The 19,962-nt window shown below is 44.1% G+C and overlaps 2 protein-coding genes across 2 annotated transcripts; one reads left to right on the top strand and one right to left on the bottom strand.

Annotated features, from left to right (window-relative positions):
* Positions 1-254: 254 nt before the first annotated feature.
* Positions 255-17,511, bottom strand: slc66a2 (solute carrier family 66 member 2; the record flags this gene model as incomplete). The annotated part of the gene is made up of 5 exons (XM_080532146.1): positions 255-623; positions 7,824-8,040; positions 15,034-15,084; positions 16,555-16,688; positions 17,309-17,511. The coding sequence occupies 5 exons, from the start codon at positions 17,509-17,511 to the stop codon at positions 413-415; spliced, it is 816 nt and encodes a 271-aa protein (XP_080388272.1). The 3' UTR covers positions 255-412.
* On the top strand, positions 17,361-19,894 carry hsbp1l1 (heat shock factor binding protein 1 like 1). The gene is made up of 4 exons (XM_080532147.1): positions 17,361-17,474; positions 18,876-19,011; positions 19,114-19,180; positions 19,719-19,894. Exons 2-4 carry the CDS (start codon positions 18,967-18,969, stop codon positions 19,811-19,813), a joined length of 207 nt encoding a protein of 68 aa, XP_080388273.1. The 5' UTR covers positions 17,361-17,474; positions 18,876-18,966; the 3' UTR covers positions 19,814-19,894.
* The last annotated feature ends 68 nt before the right edge of the window (positions 19,895-19,962 follow it).

Raw genomic sequence — 19,962 nt, 5'->3', positions numbered from 1 at the left:
AAGTGCATACAATTCTCTGTACATGTAAAGGTATATTCATATATACAGGAATATATATTTCTATACCAATCTGCACATCAACATATGTAAGCACATACAGAATAATAAACTAAACTGAGGTCCTCTCTGTCTGAAGTGAAATGTAACAATTGTCCTTAGGCAGAGTTCTTAAGGCAATGTCACACTCTGAAACTTGCAAGTGGGTGAGCTCATGCCTGATTGGAGAGAGAGAGAGAGAGAGAGAGAGAGAGAGAGAGAGAGAGTTTGTGTGTCCTCCTCTTCTATTGTCCTCCCTGTTGCAGAGCCTCTGAGCTCATGCCTGATTGGTGTGTATGAGAGTGAGAGTGAGAGTGAGAGTGAGAGTGAGAGTGTGTGTGTGTGTGTGTGTGTGTCCTCTCTGTTGGGGAGCCCCTCAGAGTGCCTTGGCACTGGTGGTGTGAGACACGGTGTGGGACACAGGCTTCTGGGGGTAGCGGCTGTAGTAGTACACCTGGAACAGGATGGCAAAGTCCACGCCCACTTGCAGCAGGCCACACGTCCAGAACTGCACAGGCGCCTCGGTCAGCAGGAAGTAACCTGTCTTAAAGGTGTCCCCACTGGTCCACATCAGCACCATCTTTATGCTGGAGGGGGAGGGGGAGGGAGGGAGGGAGGGAGAGAGGGATAGAGGGAGGGAGGGAGGGAGAGAGAGAGGGAGAGAGCGAGGGACACGCATACTGTGAACACCATCTTCACCTTGACAGAGAACATTTAATTTCAAGTTAGATTGCATTATATTCAAGTTAGATTGCATTATTTCAAACCTCAGACAGACAGAGTAATAGAATTCCCTTCAGGTTAAAATGCCCACTCAACTCTTCTAGGGTTTATAAACTGCCAGGTTTATTCAAGTTATGTTGCTGCAGTGTACACACACACACACACACACACACACACACACAGGAAAATAAACAGACATTGTTCTAGAAGCAATTTCATGGGATTTAAGGGTAAGATGTGTCCTCTTGGTGGCACTCAGCAGCAATATGAACGAGAGGCTGGGGAAGTATGGGCTACCGCTGTAAGAGGCCCCGGAGCAGCTCTACAAACACACCACTTCAAATACACGCCTCAGCTCTCAGACATGGGTGGGAAAGTCTAGCTTGGCTTATTATGGCTACTGTATGCCGACACTAAGGGCTCATGCTATGCAAATGCTGTGGAGTCTCTGCTCCGTTTCACTTTGCAGAATGTACGCATACGCATGCACATACGCATGCACGCACACACGCACACACACACACACACACACACACACACACACACACACAATGTTCTTAATACGAACTGACTCGTGTTGATAAACCGTGCTGGCGTTTTCACCTCATTATTGGCTAATCTGAATTGAAATGCATGAATTTAGAGGGTTAGTGGGTGAGGAAAGAGTGGGGTAAAACACAGGCTAATTGGAGTCAGAGAAAGGTCTGTTTCATATGAGTGTGTGTGTGTGTGTGTGTGTGTGTGTGTGTGTGTGTGTGTGTGTGTGTGTTAAAATAAATTATATTAATGAAAATCAATTATTCAAACGTGACATTTCTCTAGACATTTCTTCCGGTGGGTTGTTTGCTCTCAGCAAATAGGCCATTGCATCATGGTATGCAGTAATACATGAATAGGCCTACATAAATCCAAGATGGATTGAATCGAATATCTGTGAATATATGTAACATATAACATCGTCCTACACATCCTCTGTCATTTCATGGTTCCAGTAATGGTGAAGCTGATCCTACCACAACAAGCCAGATTGAGGCTGAGGTGATACTTGTGGGCACAGTATGTGCATCTAGACACTGTAGCTGGATGTACTGTAAGAGCCTGGTGCAAAAAACTATCCAGGGGCGCTTAGGTGGCGTAGCGGGTTAAGCATGTAACCGTAGGGTTCCCGGTTCGATTCCGACCGCGGACATATCCTGCATCTCATCCCTTCTCTCTCTCTCTCTCTCACCCATCCTTCCTGTCAAAAATCTCTACTGTGTCTATCTATAAAAAAGTCTAATATGAGTGGAACTGCACATCAATCTGTAATTAGGCTGAAGGGAAAAAAGCCTCTGAGATCGGGTAGACTCCATTCTCCAGAAGGAGCCCACTTAGCAGCTATAAAAAGGGAGAAATTTCAGGCAATTTAGTCCCTAGACTAGAGTGTTCAGGCCTGCTGGCCAGGCTGATTGCAGGATACAGGTTGACCCCTGACCCCAAACATAGCCTCAGTCTGGCAGGCTGCTGGCATCCACTGGAGGAAGGGGGGGTGGGGGGGGAGAAGGGGTCGAGGCCAGTCAAATCTCCCTCTGCATTATTCACGCCTCCGCCCTCACCTTAGCCCTTTCATTTGTTAGCCGCATTTACAATAACCCTCCTATGCATTCTCTCAGCTCTCTCCCTCTCTCCCTCTCTCAGCTCTCTCAGCTCTCTCAGCTCTCTCCCTCTCTCCCCCTCTCTCTTTCTCTCCTCCCCTCTCCTGTGTAAGAAGTGTATGAGCCCTGGGAAAAGAGGAACATCTCTCTTCCTTCAGCAGCAGACTTTGTCTGACCGGTGGAGGCAGCTTGTGTAATGACTTGAGGAGGAGGACGAGGAGGAAATGAGGTCTGATCAATTCCGCTGCAGGCTCTCTTATTAGAGAGAGAACTCCGGGGGGGTCGCGGTAGGAGCCTGGCTGCCTGTTCTGGACGTGTCCTGCCAAATGAAGTGAGGGGTCACGGACGGGCGAGTCTGCTGAAGTACTCGTCTGCTGAAGTACTCGTCTGCATCTCACAAGGTACTATAATCAGCTGGTCTTCAGAGAACTGGGTGGGCAGTCTGTTCCTGCTTCAGACAACTCAGGAGGGAACCAATCCAATCTCCACATTCGGGTTTTCTACCGTCTAAGACAGAAAGCAAAATCAAAAATAATAAAAGGGGGTGAAGCAAAAGTGGTCGATCGGGGCTTGGGAGTTGTGGACAGCCGGGTGATGAAACGTCCCCACCTCACAGTGAACCTGGGCAGCCGTATCAGTCCAGATCCAGAGATGCAAACGGCTGATCGTCTATAGGCGGGGCACATCTCCCAAACCACCATCGCCACTGCCGCTTCACCCCCCCCCCCCCCCCCCCTTTTATTAACCAGGCCACGTAAACAACGCAACAACCACACCAACCCCTACCTGAATCGGACAGCCCCCATGCAGGCCACAGGAATAGTGACACCTATCCTCCCCTCCTGTCTGTCTACTGATGGGGATAGAGAGAGCATCTCCCAGACGGCACATGCCTGTGTGTAGCAGGAGAGGCAGACAGCAGGCTAAATAAGGCCCTGGGCCGGCCCTCAGGCCCGCTGTGGGGCCGCTGTGTTCAAGCCCTATAAGGGCACAGTTAGAGGTGTGCGTGCCTGGAATGTCTATGTTTCATTAGCTTCGTCGCAGGGGGAGACTGGTCACACACCCAACTCAACCCAACCCCCTGCCCCACCACCCCCACCACCCCCATTTGCTGATACAAACAACAGTATCAGTAACCAGGCCACACAAACAGCCCAACAACCACACCACCCCCTACCTGAATCAGACAGCCCCATGCAGGGCTAGTTACACCCATCCTCCCCCCTCTGTCTGTCCACTGATGGGGATAGAGAGAGCATGAGTCATCAGAGAGAGAGAAAGAGAGAGAAAGAGAGAGAGGGAGAGAGAGAAAGAGAAAGAGAGAGAGAGAGACATCCCTCTAAGCACCGATAACGTGACGGAGTAGCCTATGGCCACTATATGGGTGTTATGTTACACCCAGTGGCAGTGAAGTTAATGTGGCCCTGTGGGTAAATTAGCAGTGGCTAAATGACGTCTAACGACAACCAACCCCAGAGATACACAGGAACAAGGCATCTCATCTCATCTCTCTCTCTGTCTGTCTGTCTGTCTGTGTCTCTCTCTCTGTTTCTCTCCCTTTCTTCCTCTCTCATAGTATTATGATTCCGCTCTGCCCTACTGCTACACACACACACACACACACACACACACACACACACACACACACACACAGCTGGTCTGTGGAGTTTCAAGATGGCATCTTGCCAGAACACCTCCTGGTCTGTCGTGCAGCGAGGTTGAGAGCAGAGAGTGGCTGGCCGGCACGCATGCACGCACACACACACAAACAAACACACACACTCACACGCACGCACGCACACACACACACACACGAGTGGAGAGCCCAGTCTCAATGATAATATATTATCATAATGATACCCTTCAAGTTGACCTAGGGAATCAAAATTCCTAACCATTCTCATGACGTGTGTTTTTGAGTAACAGTGGAAAGGAGAGGAATTGAATCCTCAGCTTGCAACTACAAATAAGCTTACAATTCAAATCAAGTCATTGATTGGTCTTGGTACAAGCCCCTTGTGGTCTAGCCAAACAAGCATCTCCCACAAGAAGCCCTTAGCTAATCAAAAAGATCCCTCACGCCCTTATAAAACAAACCCTGGACACAGCGGTGAGGTTAAGTAACCTAGCAACAGCTTGCAGTAAACTAGCCGGACAGGTAGTAAAGCACAGAGGGCTGAAGGGAGCTGGAGGGGACCACACCCTAACAATGATCTAATGTTAAGGAAAATGGTCTAGCTGGGCTTGGTTGCTGCTATTGCACTGGTACAGACTGAGTGGCACATGCTGGCAGGATGGCAGAAGCTTGGTGGTCCCAGGGCTAGCTCAGACAGCCATCAGCAGTGAAGGACCCAGTGTGTGATCTGCCCAGCTGGGTTTGAGAGACGGAAGAGAAGTCCTGTTATCTGTCCCCTGCAAGGAGCACACAGCCACCCAGCAAAGCAGAACAGGCCAGAGGGGGAGAGGGGGAGAGAGAGAGAGAGAGAGAGAGAGAGAGAGAGAGAGAGAGAGAGAGAGAGAAGGAGAGGGAGAGAGAGAGAGAGAGAGAGAAGCCAGAGAAGCAACAACAGAGGCACTGCTGACAGCCACACACTCCAGAGCTGTTCTTTACAGTCTGTTTGTTCTGGGGACAGAAACACACACACACACACCCCTTCTCTCTCTCGTACACGTCACACACGTCACACACGTCACACGCGCACACACACACACACACGCGCGCACACACACACACACACACACACACACACACACACACGCTGGAGGACATTTCAACAATCAGTATTGCCCTAATTTATATTTATCTCATGCTATATATGCATGTAAAGTTATTTTATCTCATGCTATATGCATGTAAAGTAACTGACATGTTAAGATGTGTTTCCATTAAGACAAACAAAACACAAAACTAATGGTTTTCTAAAAGCAGCTGAAGACAAATCCATGGGGAAGCTTGCGATGGAAAGCACTTAGCTTGTCTGTTCAACTGTTGCTTTAGAGATTTGGTGACAACTCAGCTCACACAGACACACACACACACACACACACACACACACACACACACACACACAGACACACACACACACACACACACACACAGACACACACAGACACACCTTTAAAAAAAGACATATCCGAGTTGTCACAAATCAACGCTAAAATAGGCGAAACAATGCATCATCCAAAATAGAATGATTAAGTACCTCATTACCATATTGACTGACAAAGAAACACCATAACACATCACCATGCTAGCATAACAAATAGCTTTTCAACAAGATAGCACTAATGAGGCTCTTGACAAGTCGGTCCCAGAAATGGTTAATAAGCATGTCAGTGTAATAGCATGGCATCCTGCTCTTTATCACTTCCTGTTTAAATGACCTGTCAGAGGCAGGCACCAACCTCCCCTGCAGCAGATGTGATCCAGCAGGTCAGTACCGCAGCACTGACACAACATGGCTACATCAATGATGGATGTTTGGTGGGAGAGGGAAGGCTTCTCTACACAGAGCAGCTGCTGATCAGTCTCTTCATGGTTTAATTGGGGAAAGAAAAAGTCCAGCTCTGGCAAAAAAATGTGTCCTCTTGCACTACATCTACAGTACATTAGTTTTAACAACTGACAGCATGTGTGTGTGTGTTCATTCCATGATCTGTGGTCATTAGACACTACTGTCTGACAATGATGGGGCTTTCACACCGCCATGGAACCGTTCCCGTTCCCGTTCCGGAACCTCCGAACGTTGATGCTGTCTGGCGAACCAGCACGAACCATCAGCGCCATCAATGTTGGGTGACGAAGGGGCGTGATAAACAAAAATGTCACAACAAGATAATATCTTCCAATACAGTATCTGACATAAACACTTTTCTATAAATAAATAAAAAATACTCTTTCTAAACACGTTCTCTTACTGTAAACCAACTTTCCAGGCTCTGAACCAATTTATTTTCGATTTGAACGCGCCTGCCGGTTCTAGACTAGGTTCGGGAATGCGAACCGGCACGGTTCCTTGGCGGTGTGAAAGCCCTATGAGAGCCCTTGGCCCACACTAAACAACTGCATCTAAAATCAAATGACGGTAATGGCACTGGTACTCCTACATTGACAATTAACAGAATCATCGTCACCGTAACAACATCAACTGAGGTTTAATGCACAAAGTTAACTCTTACATCTATTGAATTATGCCTTTGTTAATCATGCCAAATGACAGCCTTGCGATAGCTAGACCAATGTGGCACAGCGAGTGGTCTAGGAGCTCACCTTTCCTCACTCTAATGAAATGATTATACTTTGTGTTTGCATTTTGTTGGAGCGAAACGTTCTTAAAACAAATTAACCTCATTGTTCATCCAATTCAAAAATAAACAGTACAGCCCATTCATTATTGATTTACTGCGCCAACATCAATGGGCCTCCCTAAAGTCAGGTGCGGAGTACTACAGACTGAATTTTTGAGCGCTGTTGTTTTTCAGCAAAAGCCAGTAAGTAAAAGCAAAAAGAAAATGAATTGTTTAAAACCATGTAATTAATTCAAATGATAAAACTATTCTACTCCAAGTTCCTGGGCCCCGAATGGAATGGAACAACAACTAAAAAACAAAGGCAGGAATGAGTGTGAATGAAACACAATGTTTTTCATACAGGAGAGGCACTGGTGAAAGGAGCTGCTTCCTGACGCACACAAAACTCAAATAATTTAAAACACTCAAAGCTCAGAAGCCAGAATGTTGGAAGATGGAACATGAAAAGAAGAGAAGATACGTGAGAGTGAGGGTAATCGCAGATCCCAGAATCTCATCTGAGTCTGACAGACTAGAGTAAGTAAAGAAAGTAGAGTGAGGTTGTTTTGTGTGTTGTGAGGCCAGTGTATTGTGTGTAGGGTTGTTTTTACATTTCGTTGCAGTTTTTGGGATAATTTTGTGTGTGTTTTTTGCCTTATTTTTCAACCATGCAATTTAGGTGGTGAGAGATTTTCGAAACATCTTTCAAACAGACACCCAATGTGGTGCCTACACAATGGGTAATGGGGTACTTTACAAGGTAATAATGAAATGGTGGCCTCCAAATCAATGGCACAATTTGCTATTCCCATCGATTAAGAAAAAAAGGTGCTAATTGCTTAGCCAGAGCTCCCTTGGTACAACACTTGCTTACTTGGCTACAGTACATGTCAATTGCTGTAGCTTCTTGGTCTGATGTATAGAAATCTGATTCAATTCTTTCAAAAAATTAGTTGTCAACTAAACATTATGTTGATTCATCTAAGGTCAATCTGTATAGCTGAGTGTGTTACCCACTGCTCTAGTGTGTGACAGTAAAACACGTGAGAGTGAAGGTGATCTCATCTGAGTCTGACTTAGTGAGACTAGAGTAAGTCAAGAAAGTAGAGTGAGGTTATTTTGTGTGTCGTGAGCCCATACCTCATGCCCTCAGTTGACTTGTTCTGGTAGTTGCAGTAGAGCTGTGGCGTGCCCAGCATGGCCTCGGTGAAGACAGCCAGGAAGCCCAGAGATTCCACAAACAGGGAGGAGTCCAGGAGGAGGTAGGTGACGTAGGCTGCCAGCAGGGTGAAGGCCAGCACGCACTGGAGGTAGTCCACGAAACGACTCCACGACCAGAAATGGCTCCAGTCAAAGTCTGACAGACACGCAGAGAGAACAAAAGGCACACACAGTAAGAGACATAGTTAAAGAACAGTCCTTTCATGCAGATTTTTCCTCTATGTTTACGTTATGTTGAGTTCATAACATAAGCGTTGCGTGAAAATGCACTTACTTGTGCATGCAGACTTTACACACACATTCTTACAGTACCTGTTCGTTCATATAGAAAAACTACTGTACTATAAGCCCGGTGTCTTTCCAAATCCCATTGGATCACACAGCAGCAGCAACAACAAAAACATCATCATCATCCACAACTGAGGAGGTTATGGATATTGGCAGGATACTTTGGGAGTCTGATTTGTCTGGGATCATGCTCCTCTCTGCTGTGGGAGAAGTATTACAGGCCTGAGGGAGGGTGAGACACAGATCATGGCGCCATGCCGACTCCTCTGCCCTTCTGAATAGAGTGCTGTGAATATACTATAGTAGCACGGGGCTGGATAGGACTTTGGGAAACTGATTAATGATTTACAACCATTTGTGCCTCTATGAGAACCCAAATGTATGGCCATGGTGTAAACCGAGTTTCTGCCTAGAAAAAAAAGGCTTAACTACAAAACAACAATCTAATTGAATCCATACTGATACAATAACAATTCAACCTGGAAATAGAATCTACAGTCTCTACCAGGGTTTCCGTTAACCGGTAATTACCGGTCTTTGTCCGATAAAATCTGTTGAAGTCCGACATATTTAAACCTCTTCGGTCATATTGTCCGGTGAAAATAACCGCTAAACACAGTAGCCCATTCGGCGGTAACCCGCCCCATCTGGCAACCCTGTCTCTCAACGGCGCGAGTACCGTAGTTTAGTCAGTTACCGTAATTTAGTTTGATCTAGTCTAAATAAAACCACTGCAGTGACCGGAGTCAAGGTTATTGTTCTGCGTGTTTTGGATGTGCTAGAGCACAGTGAATGACCACCGAGGGCCGTGAGATGCGGCTAGTAAAGGACGCTAGCGGCCATCTCAACCCCGTTCATTGATTGAGCCTGCCGTGCCCGTTCCAGCCCTGAGTCGGGAGAAGTACTACGGGAGTAGTGCGCTACTATCGACAACCTGGGCTACTGGTACCATTAGATTAGGATTGATTAGATTAGGTTGACAATACCACACTACATTTGAGTTTAGGGATATCAATGTTATATATTTGTGTATGTTTTATCTTTTTGTATTAAATGTTATAATTGTTTCACATTTGAGACCTGTCTTCCCCCACTCAGTTATTCAGTCGGTGTCCATCATTTTAGTCTATCTATAGTGTTAGAGTTTAATTTGTGCCACTAAGGTGAAATAGTCCACGGGTGTGTATCCCCCCGATACATCCTCCCCATTCTCATACTCCCGAGTCCGAGAAAGTATGATTTGACAGGCAGCTAGACTTAATGCCTTCCCAATCAGCGAGACGTGGTTATAGAAATTACGTTGTTTTATTGATAAAAAGGGTAAAACTGGAAAGAGAATATAATAAACTTACATTACTGTCGTGAAACTATTTAACACACTTCAGTTAACGTAATGTCCGTTCATTGATCGATCGATGCAGTCCGTTCAAATAGCCATCAAAAGCTAAACTAGGCATACTTAAAATTACCAATTACATACTCAAATCCCATTAATGCAATTGAAATAAACATCTTAAAGTAGCCTACAGTCGTAATTCAAAGTAGCAAAGGTGACTAGGCTGCCCAGTGTGGCGCGCGTGCAGCCCTGGACATATTATGCCATAGCGCATGCGAATCATGAAAGCCTATATTATTATATAGTTCGCGATCTAATCGTATCGGATGAGAAATGGACATTAAATGGCCTATATAGGCTACACAACAGCTAATCACCGCGACAAACCCCTATATTATATTCTAATATGATGACCGGAATTTTTCCCGTTTGTCCGACAAATTGAAATCTTCCCGGACACGTTGACCGGCACCAAATTTTTCTAACGGAAACCCTGGTCTCTACATATCCTCTTTAAATCGTGTAAGGATCTAAACCGCCTGTGGGCTAATGTGAATGGTATATGAATGCATCCCTATTGAGGGTATTGGAGATATGAAATTGGAGGCAATAACACTGTCCAATCCTATTCTCCTTACAGATGCATTCTGCTTCCTACATAAAACATATTTTATTGAGAAGGAGAGAGAGAGACACAACGGTTTGTGCCTGACCCCATTCTTAATGATATTATGGGGAAGAAAATAATAAATAGAGGAAATGCAATCATCGCTGAGAGAAGACGACGCTGCGACCCAGAATCTTAAATAGGATTTATACAAGTCCCCGACGTTGTAGGGCCTAATGTTTAAATTAGATTTGCCTTATCTAACAGACCCATTGAAATACAGTGCCTTCTGAAAGTATTCAGACCCCTTCACTTTTTCCACATTCTGTTGTGTTAGACTCAATTTAAAATAGATTCAATTATTTATTATGCATTTGTCATCAATCCACACACAATACCCCAGTATGACAAAGCGAAAATAAATGTTTAAACATTTCCTTTTAGAAATACAGAAATACCTCATGTCTTCGCTTTGTCATTCTGGGAGTATTGTGTGTATTGTGTGTGTGTGTGTGTGTGATTGATCGATTTTTCATTTAATCCATTTAAAATCTGAGTCTATAGTACAACAAAATGTGGAAAAAGTGAAGGGGTCAGAATACTTTCTGAAGGCACTGTATGCCTGAGGGTGCCTATGCAGAAGCGATTATGTGACAAGGGTTTTCAAGGGGATTACCGAAACACTGCAACTTGAGGCACATGAACTGTACTTAACCAGATGGATAATAGGGCCCTTTACAGAAACTCTTAGAGCTTATGCATGATAACCAGGGTGTTTCCTATAGGCTTCATGCAACAGGACACCACACCACACATCACCGTACTTGTGATTCATGACTGATCAGATTCAAAAGTGGAAGAACAGAAAGGATTATATGTAATTGGATTATATGTAATATTGTTTCATTCAAATATTGATGGAAAATGGTTCTGACATTTAGTTGACATTTCTGACTGGCACAAATAGCAGACAGGTGTGTATTCATGTATATGCTTGTGTGTGATTGTGTGCATGTGTGATTTCTATCGTGACAACAATGCCTGTCACAACACAGGGGATTGTCTTGTCACCATAGCCCGTTGATATGGTGTTGAAGGTCATTCAGAAGCTTTGCTTGAGAAGCGTGTCTGTGTCAAATCAACTAAACCCTTCAGCATCCAAACACAGACAAGCCGCATGATGAGGCACCAGAGGAAAGATCACAAGAATCAGAATGTATCACCACGTGTTCTAAAATTAACATGTCAGGTGTCAGGAAGGAGCGCAGGTAGCCAATAGGGTTTGACACAGCGAGGAGTGCTAAAGCACTGCCACACACAGTGTGAGAGAACATTTAGGGCCGGTTTCACAGACAAGGCTAGTCTTGGACTAAATCACACTTTCAATGTAAAATCTCCATTGAAGATGCTTTTTAGTCTAGGATTAGGCTTAAGCCTCATCTGTGAAACTGGCCCTTACATGGCTGGAGCAGCGTAACATGACCCAGTAAATCCCTCCCAGACAGCTAGACAGGGGTGAGACCGACAGGGAGCCACAGGGGCTGCTGGGGCGGTCTGTCTGGCCCTCGCTGATAAAAAACCAGAACCTGAGAGGGGGGAGGAGAATGGTGGACAACATCCACCTGCCCCAGAGCACAGCTCAGTCAACAGCTCAGGGACCAGGTAGAAACACAATACATGTCACAGCTTCACACCTGCATGGCTGGGTCTCAGCTTGCAGGAGGGCTTGCACCGTAATACAAAACGGTGCCTTCTTTTTCTTTTCTTGCTTTTACTGGTACAAAGCCAATCCATCACTCATGTCTGCTTTAAAAGAACAACAAAGGGGGCGCTTAGGTGGCGTAGCGGGTTAAGCGCTGACCATATAACCGCAGGGTCCCCGGTTCGATTCCGGCCGGGGACATATCCTGCATGTCATCCCTCCTCTCTCTCTCACCCATCCTTCCTGTCTAAATCTTTACTGTAACTGTCAATAAAAATGAAAAATATGAGTGGGACTGCCCCACTCAGATAAAATAACTTAAAAAAAAAAAAATAAGAAAACAAAGAAATGCATTCAGGGCATCTCTAGATTACTCCAGTCTAGTGCATATCTTAATGTTCCTCCCAACATTCTGAAATGAATTATTGGTAGGAACATGAAAACGTGGACTGGGATGGAGTACTTGAGTACCCTCCTCCACAGAAACAGCAGAAGAGAAATGCTTCTCATGAACTCAGCATGAGAGGAAGACAGAGGTAAATAACTTATTGTAGTCAGTGAAGGCGGGTGAGCATCTAAGGGGCGTTTATCGCTGTACCTTGCCGTGTCACACCCCACTGTGCCCTCCATCTCTCTGCCACTCATTTACCCCCAGGGTGGTCCTCTTTCATCTCTCCGTTCTGTAACAGCCACGGGGGCAGTGTGTGGGAACAGGCTGGCACCCCCTGGTGCCCACGGCGTCTGAACACAACACACGTTTCCACCTCACTGAGCAACGGCACATGTGTAGGCAGATTTGTGCCAGGAGCTTGATATTTTTGCACTGTTGGTTCTGACTACATCCCACCTGCTTTAGTTACAGGCTGTCAGTTTCTCAGTCCACATTTACAGGACAAAAACAACATAAAAAATACATGTTCACATCTTTAGTATAGGACTAACCTCACTGTTCACCTTCACCATCTGGTATAGCTAAAATACCTTCTTATTCTGGTAAGTCCTTCAGTCCTTTGAGAGGAACAATGGGAGAGCTTTTGTTTTAATGCACCTGGGCATTTTGATTATTTTCCCAGAGCAATTAGGCTGTAGGTTTTGGATGTGAGAGCCTGCTGCAAAAATTATGCTTGGTGTACATCACAGGAAAAGCAGAGAGCATCTACTTGGATTAGAGAAATAGAGAACTAGAGTAACTACTGTAAGAAAATAAAGGACAGTAACAACTTACTGTGGTGAAAACGAGTTCCACTGGTTGGCCTCAGACTATTTACTTAATAGACAGTCTAATCTTATCTTACACTAGCCTACCGTCTATGATGTGTAAGAGTAAATGCTGCACTGTAGTAATTGCTGTGTCACTGTTTGGTAAGACAGTTTCACCCAGACATATCTGAAAACAGTCACACAAAGGCAGGAGAGAGATACCAGAGTATTCCGTAACTACCACTCATTAAAAAGTTTACCACTCATTAAAAAGTTTACCACTCATTAAAAAGTTTAACATTGATCCTTTTTGCAGTATGCACAAGTAGTTATTAGCTATGTTGTAGTTTGTATGAACCTCTAATTCCATTCATAGCCTCCTGGTATACAAACACTGCTGGAAGTCATGTGATTCTTAAAACCCCTGCTCTGCTTCATCTCTCCACCTCCACCTGAACACCCTCCATCCATCCATACCAGTTCACAGCATGCCTTGTCTTCATATTTTCAGTCAGAGATCAATGGCTCAAAAAGCTGCAATTAAAGAACATGGTGTCCCTGTCAATTCTAATGAGGCTTGGCAGAACTCACTGATCGATGGCAGGAGTACCAGAGGACTAGAACGGCACAGTTCCAGCCTCGGGCAGGCTATTGCCATGGAGGGGCCAAGGAGAACACAGCTTGGCTCGGGTACCATTGCCAAGCAAACCCTCTGTCATTTCATCTACAGCCAAGTACCATGGGCATGTATTATCGGTGCCAGCTTTTTACCACATAAGTTGAAGCTAGCTGTTGAAGCTAACACTTTCGACCAGGACGAGAAAGACGAGTGACAAGGCTATTGACACAGCTCTACCCCGCTCCACCAACAGCTACCCGTCATAACCTTGGATGTATTCAACGTCTCTGGCGAATTTAGTTCTGAGAAAGGAAACTCAATCGGACATCATGTCTCCACAGCCAATGTACAACACAGTACATTCTTAGAAGTGGGCAGAAACGTTGTTTCTCAGCACCATCTACTGCTTACATGGGGGGATAGCAGCTGCTCCATCAATACATTGTTATCTATTATTGTTATCTGTATCTATTATTTTCTCTTGAACCCGACTCTCCAAACCTAGTCACTGACACAGAGAGGAGTAAGTAAGTGGAGAAGGCAGAGGTAGAAGAATCTGTGCAGTTTTAGTAAGAGCGCAATCTCATTAGACATCACCTCCACAGAAAGGTTGGCTAAGCGTTTGTTTAGAGTATCTTCAGCAAGCTGGTGTGAATTACTTTCAAGATCCCCATATTGACAGGATAGGACAGACCATTAGGTTTTAACATGCATCATTCTTTACAATATCGCCACTATAATAGGCAAATCCAAACAAAGCATTCCAATCAAAGCTACATGGTGACATTGTCATTAGGCCAACTTTTCGATCTACAGAATAGATGCAGTTAGTTCAACAAGGTTTGCAGCATGTCAGTAACTACAGCAGGCCCACTACTTAACCCCCATAGTCCCAGATAACCAACACGTACTAACATAAGAGACAGAAGCCTCAAATGCATGGATTTCCATTTTTGGATTGTGAATCCCAAAATGGACAATTAACTCTGAATTGAATCAATCAACAATCTATTATCCATGCACAATCACTGCAACATGAACGCATGCGTGAAACGTATATAAGAACAGCTCAACCTAGCCTAACCTATTGGCTATAACATGCATGTGGTTTAACTCAAATAGCATAAATACCTTAATGATTATGAGTGCATGAACCACAAATGGATAAAACATCAGGATAACATGCAGTTGGACGGAGACCAAGCTAGGTTAATGCATGAGGTTGGTAAGTTAGTGAGGCAGTCAGTTAGTAGACTGGGCGATGAGCAATGGGGTTGCCACACACTGTATCATGCGGTTAAAGAAAGGGCGGGGGTGAGGGTGAAGGAAGACAGATGATCAACCACTGATGCCAGACAGAGCAAGTACAGTACATACCCAGAAAGAGCTTCTTAGGGACTTTGATCTCTTCATCCTTACTATCTGTTGCTACAGATAGAACAAAATAAGAAAAGAAAAAAGGAAAGAGGAAAACAAGATGGTTTCTCTTCTACTAGACTTGACCCCCAGTGTGGAAGAGAAGGAGGTCAGCACTGAGCAATTGGCGATGAAGCCTGGTCACCAGGGAGGACATCCTGTTTAATTTAGCTTAGGCACTTCCTTTGAAACTACACTACACTATCTTACACCAAGCCACCAGGGAGGACATCCTGGTACAGGGTTGACACAATACACACAAACTTCAAAGCCTTTGAATAAACACACAGAACAAGTACCAACTACGCACTGATAGTATAAATTAGAAACACTTTTTTTTTTCTGTGTGCAGGGCATAGCATTTTGCAATAAAGTTTTGTCATATACAGTAAGTAGTTAACACACATACACACAGGTATCCAAATGGGTAGTATGGATGTGTATTCTGAACATGACACACTATCAATACAATGTTTTTTTCCTCAAAATGTTCTAACACTTCTCAAACAACAAAACTCAGTAGAAGAAAACAAAAACCTTTGTGCTATAAAAGAAAATGTTGGCGATGTGGAAAGGCTATTGGCAAAATAGTGTAGCAATGTAGAGACCAATGTTTTGCTAGAAGTGTGTTATTAAAATGCAAACTGAATGTAAAGCAGTGAGATGTGTTAACAGTTTGTTGCAAAAAGTGTGTCATAAAATTCCAAATTGAGTGTAGAGCATTCAGTTTGTCACACTTTAAATGTATTGGCTAGTGTTAATGGTTTCAGAGATAGTGCTTCAAGAATCACTGAAAGAACTGTAATCTGATGACATACACAAGGATACACACTGACAGCTCAAAAACAATACTTTACTGATCAGGTTTCGAAGAACTGAATATGAAGTGATATCTTATGAATACTGTATGTCAAAGTAATCATTTCTAAGGGAAAAAGCCTAACTGTCAAGCCAAAGAGAATGATGGTGTGCATTTGAATGGTGTGTCAGGCCATGATAATAGTTCTGAATCGGTGATAGAGTTGACTACCAACAATGACTCAGTCACAGAGTTCTCTACAGCTCACAACACTGGGGTAGGTGAACTCTTCCGTGACTATTTTGGAGGCTAGAGACCAGTCAGGCACCAGAGCTTCTTCTAGTCCGAGTGCTGACAGGAGAATCTGGCGAGATGTGAGTTGGAAACCCAAGTGTAGCTGGCATCCAAATCTCAGATGCCACCTCCTGCCATTGTGTCCTTAAACAAGGTAAATCACCCCTTAAAACTGCACCAAGAGTGTTCTCAGCCTCCTGTATGTCGTGTGGTGGCAAATTGAAAGTAGCAGTAAACTATATAGCCATGTCACATGGTGAGAAATAGCCCCTTTTACAGTTTAGGATATTTGTGCAACCACGTGAGAAACCGAGCCTTATGGGTAATTCACAGTCATGAACCGTGGAGCCATAAAGAAGGTTCTCGAAGAGAGGGAGAGGACGGCCGACCTGTGAAGGAGCGACGTTTCGTTTGGAGTTCAGTGGCGACGCGGACGTTGGTGCAGAGGTTGAGCATGATCAGCATGGTCACGATCATGATGATGCTTTGCCAAAGCAAGGGTGTCTCAAAATACCGCCCAAACCTGAGAGAGGGGGGGGGAGAGAGAGAGAGAGAGAGAGAAGGGGAGAGGGAGACAACAGGTGCACAAGACAACAGAGTACAAACATGGGTCATGTTCCAAAGAGACAAAAGGTGTCTTGTTCTAGCCAAAAGCAAATCAGGGCAAAGGGAATGATATGGGGTGAAAGAAAGGGCACGTTAAAAGAATGTGAACGTCCTATAAACTCACAGGAGCTTGTGGGTCAACAATGATCCCAGTGTTTTTAAATATATTTAAAAGGCTCTACTGGGAGTTCAAGCCTTCACAATGTAGCCTAAGGAAATGTCAAATGAAATGGATAAGTCATTTCTAAAACTGTTATTATTATTATCTCACACAATGCATGTACGGCTACTGGATAACTACTAGAAACATGTCCTGAAACTATGTCAGTTAATCTTATCTTTATGAATAAGGAATTGTGTCAATGCATGGTTCCACTAAGTGAACTTGACTGGTATGAATGATCAATGTTGTTATCTCCAGTTCATTGACCAAAAGGTTAAACTGTAGCTGATTGTCATTTAAAATAGGCCTGCTGTAGCATACCCAGGATTCCCATAGCACCTGTTTGATATTTGATATGTTAGGGAGGTACATACCTAAAGAGTATGCGCAAAATATTGGCCACAAGTAGGACGAGGCACACGTAGATGGAGAATCCCTCAGCGTTCTGGCTCCGTCGGATGTCCCTGTACTGGGGGATGTATGGCACCACGCCGCCGAACACCATTGCACCAGCGGCGATCCACGTGACCAGTTGATTAAGTACGTACATAATCTGTTCAAAGACCTCATCTTCCATGTTTTAAAGTACAGACTGAACTACCAGTCGACACTAAAACATGGACAGCACCAATGTGCTGCAGAGTTCTATGTTATGCACTTGCCTTCGATTCTGTCGCGCAGTATGTGATGATGATACGAAGTTGCCTTATGTTATGGATCCTCCTTACAAAATCTAATTGTATTATTGCATCAATAACCGATCGAAGGGAATAGTGGACGAGATGATGTGCCCCTTCTAAAACTACTGTACTGTATTGCGATGGAACTGGAGGTAAAAAATGTAACAAGTTGATTAACAACCACAACAAAAGTCAGGCATGCATAATCACTCCAGGCTCTCGATCTCGCCACTTCTGCGCGTTGTGGCTAGAAGTTGCAGCACTAAAAATGGGAATTTTGCGCTGGATTGTCCCGTGCTAACAAGTCCATTTCGTCAGGAAAGATATTGCCAAATGTAATATGATAAGAGTCGCCTATGGATTGCTATGAATGGAGCTAACATGAGTCCGAGCTCCCTATCCCCACAAAGCCCAAGCAGCGCTTCCTCAAACGTCAGAGGCTAAACGTCGCACCCTCTCAAACATGTGCTGCACGGTCCTAAAAGGAGAAATGACAAGATTCTTATTTTGATTTAAGGATTCTTATTTTGAGACATCAATCACAATTACAGACTAAGTGTCTAAGTCATATTCTACTCTTGTTTAACACTAGCAACCAATAATAAGGATGTGCAAACTGCCTATATAGTATCCTGGATAGAGCAGGCAATAATGCCGATTTGGAAGCTTTATGCACATTGAGGGGGCGCCAATAAAAGTGACATAATCGTGACAGTGACTGGCATCTGTCACTATAATCGAGGTCGAGGATGATCTCTTACATAAAAGGCGACATAAACATGGGGATTCCTGAACACTATTGGGACGTGGCTGAAATAACATAATGTTCTCTCTCAATACACCAGTAAAACATAAAAGGGTTAACGGATGGATTCGTCATATTACACACAGAAGGTACGCCTATGGGCTTGGCCACCAACTGTGGAAAAAGTTACAGTCATCCAATGTATTCTCGGGGTACAACAGGAGACGAGTCAGCCGACAACTTAACTGATCATATTGTTCACCGATAGTAATGTGATGCAGTTAATAAAGTATATTATAATAATTGTTCACCGATAGTAATGTGATGCAGTTAATAAAGTAGCCTGCATAAACCTTATTGCGTCACCATCGGTCCCACACACTTCAACTAAAACTTTAGATTGACATTCAGACTATAATTACAACGACTTCCCTCTCGAACCAATATCATTGACAATCGATCGAACGGCTACCTTTAATCCCTCCAAAGCAATGTTTGACCCGCCTCTCTATTTAGTTGACACATTGTTGCCAGTAACTACAGAGTGGAGTCACGAGCTCTAGAGAGACACATTGTCACATCCTCCCTCAAACAGTCTGGAACCACCATGGCACAACCCGACTCAAAGGCTGCAAGAGAATTGTCTGAGATGGTAGGCTTATTATTCTATTTAATTTGATCTGATTTTCCTCGTTTAGCGGCTCTTTATGACCAATGAATTTGATGATGTTGTTGTGTTTTGCTTTTATCGCAGATGGAAACGACGATGCAGAAACTCCAGAGTAAACTCCAAACCACGTCTGACCAGATCGTCTCTAAAAATATCCTTCAATTAAACCTCAACCTATAGCCTATGGAACATGTTAGCCTAGTCTTTCATATAAACAACGGGTTTTCAATGTTATTAACCTCTCATTGTAAACCTTAGTATCTCTTTATTAATCTTAAAGAAACTCATTCGCTGTCAGAGAAACTTAATGGATTTATGGCATTATCTGCGAGGTTGGCCTCTGCAGTCAGTTTTAGACTATGCTGGACCAACGCTGGGCAGTGGACATGTTACGGTACATGTGGGAAAACTAGGGTTAGGTGCTAGGGTTAAGGTTAGGGGTAGGGTTAGACATGCCAGCATGTACCAAGTCGACGTAGCACCTAACCATAACCCTAGTTTTCCCACATGTACCGTAACAGATATACTAATCAGTATGGATCTCAAAAATCAGGTCCTTGTGCCAGACCATAATGAAAAAAAATGTAATACCATACAACTTTCTCTGTAAAGAAATTGTCATCAGAGATATTGAGTGCCTATGCTTTACACAATCTAAATCTCACTACGACTGTCCTTAACATTTACACTGGATGAGATGGGAACCCGCATCGATGACCTTGAGACGAATGTTGCTGACCTACTGACACAAGCCGGGATGAAAGAGCATCAAACCTCAAAGTGACCAAACCTTAATAATTAGACAATGTTGAAGACCCTAGATTCACCATAACTTTTAACAACAACTTTCTGTGGCTCAACCTGGAGGTGCTGCTTGGTTAAATAGGATCTGTTTCATCTCATTTATTCTGACCTTGTAAATATGTAGCAAAT

The sequence above is a fragment of the Nansenia antarctica genome (genome assembly GCF_963989245.1).
Source record: "Nansenia antarctica genome assembly, chromosome: 5".
Taxonomy (NCBI): domain Eukaryota; kingdom Metazoa; phylum Chordata; class Actinopteri; order Argentiniformes; family Microstomatidae; genus Nansenia; species Nansenia antarctica.
The sequence above is the reverse complement of the archived record's forward strand: the minus strand, read 5'-3'. Positions and strand labels throughout refer to the sequence as shown.

Excerpts from the sequence above, each read along its gene's own strand:
- hsbp1l1 (XM_080532147.1), top strand. The coding sequence starts at position 18,967 with ATGGCACAACCCGACTCAAAGGCTGCAAGAGAATTGTCTGAGATG. Across the intron at positions 19,012-19,113 it reads CAAGAGAATTGTCTGAGATG|ATGGAAACGACGATGCAGAA; the intron begins GTAGGCTTATTA and ends CTTTTATCGCAG. Across the intron at positions 19,181-19,718 it reads TGACCAGATCGTCTCTAAAA|TGGATGAGATGGGAACCCGC; the intron begins ATATCCTTCAAT and ends TAACATTTACAC.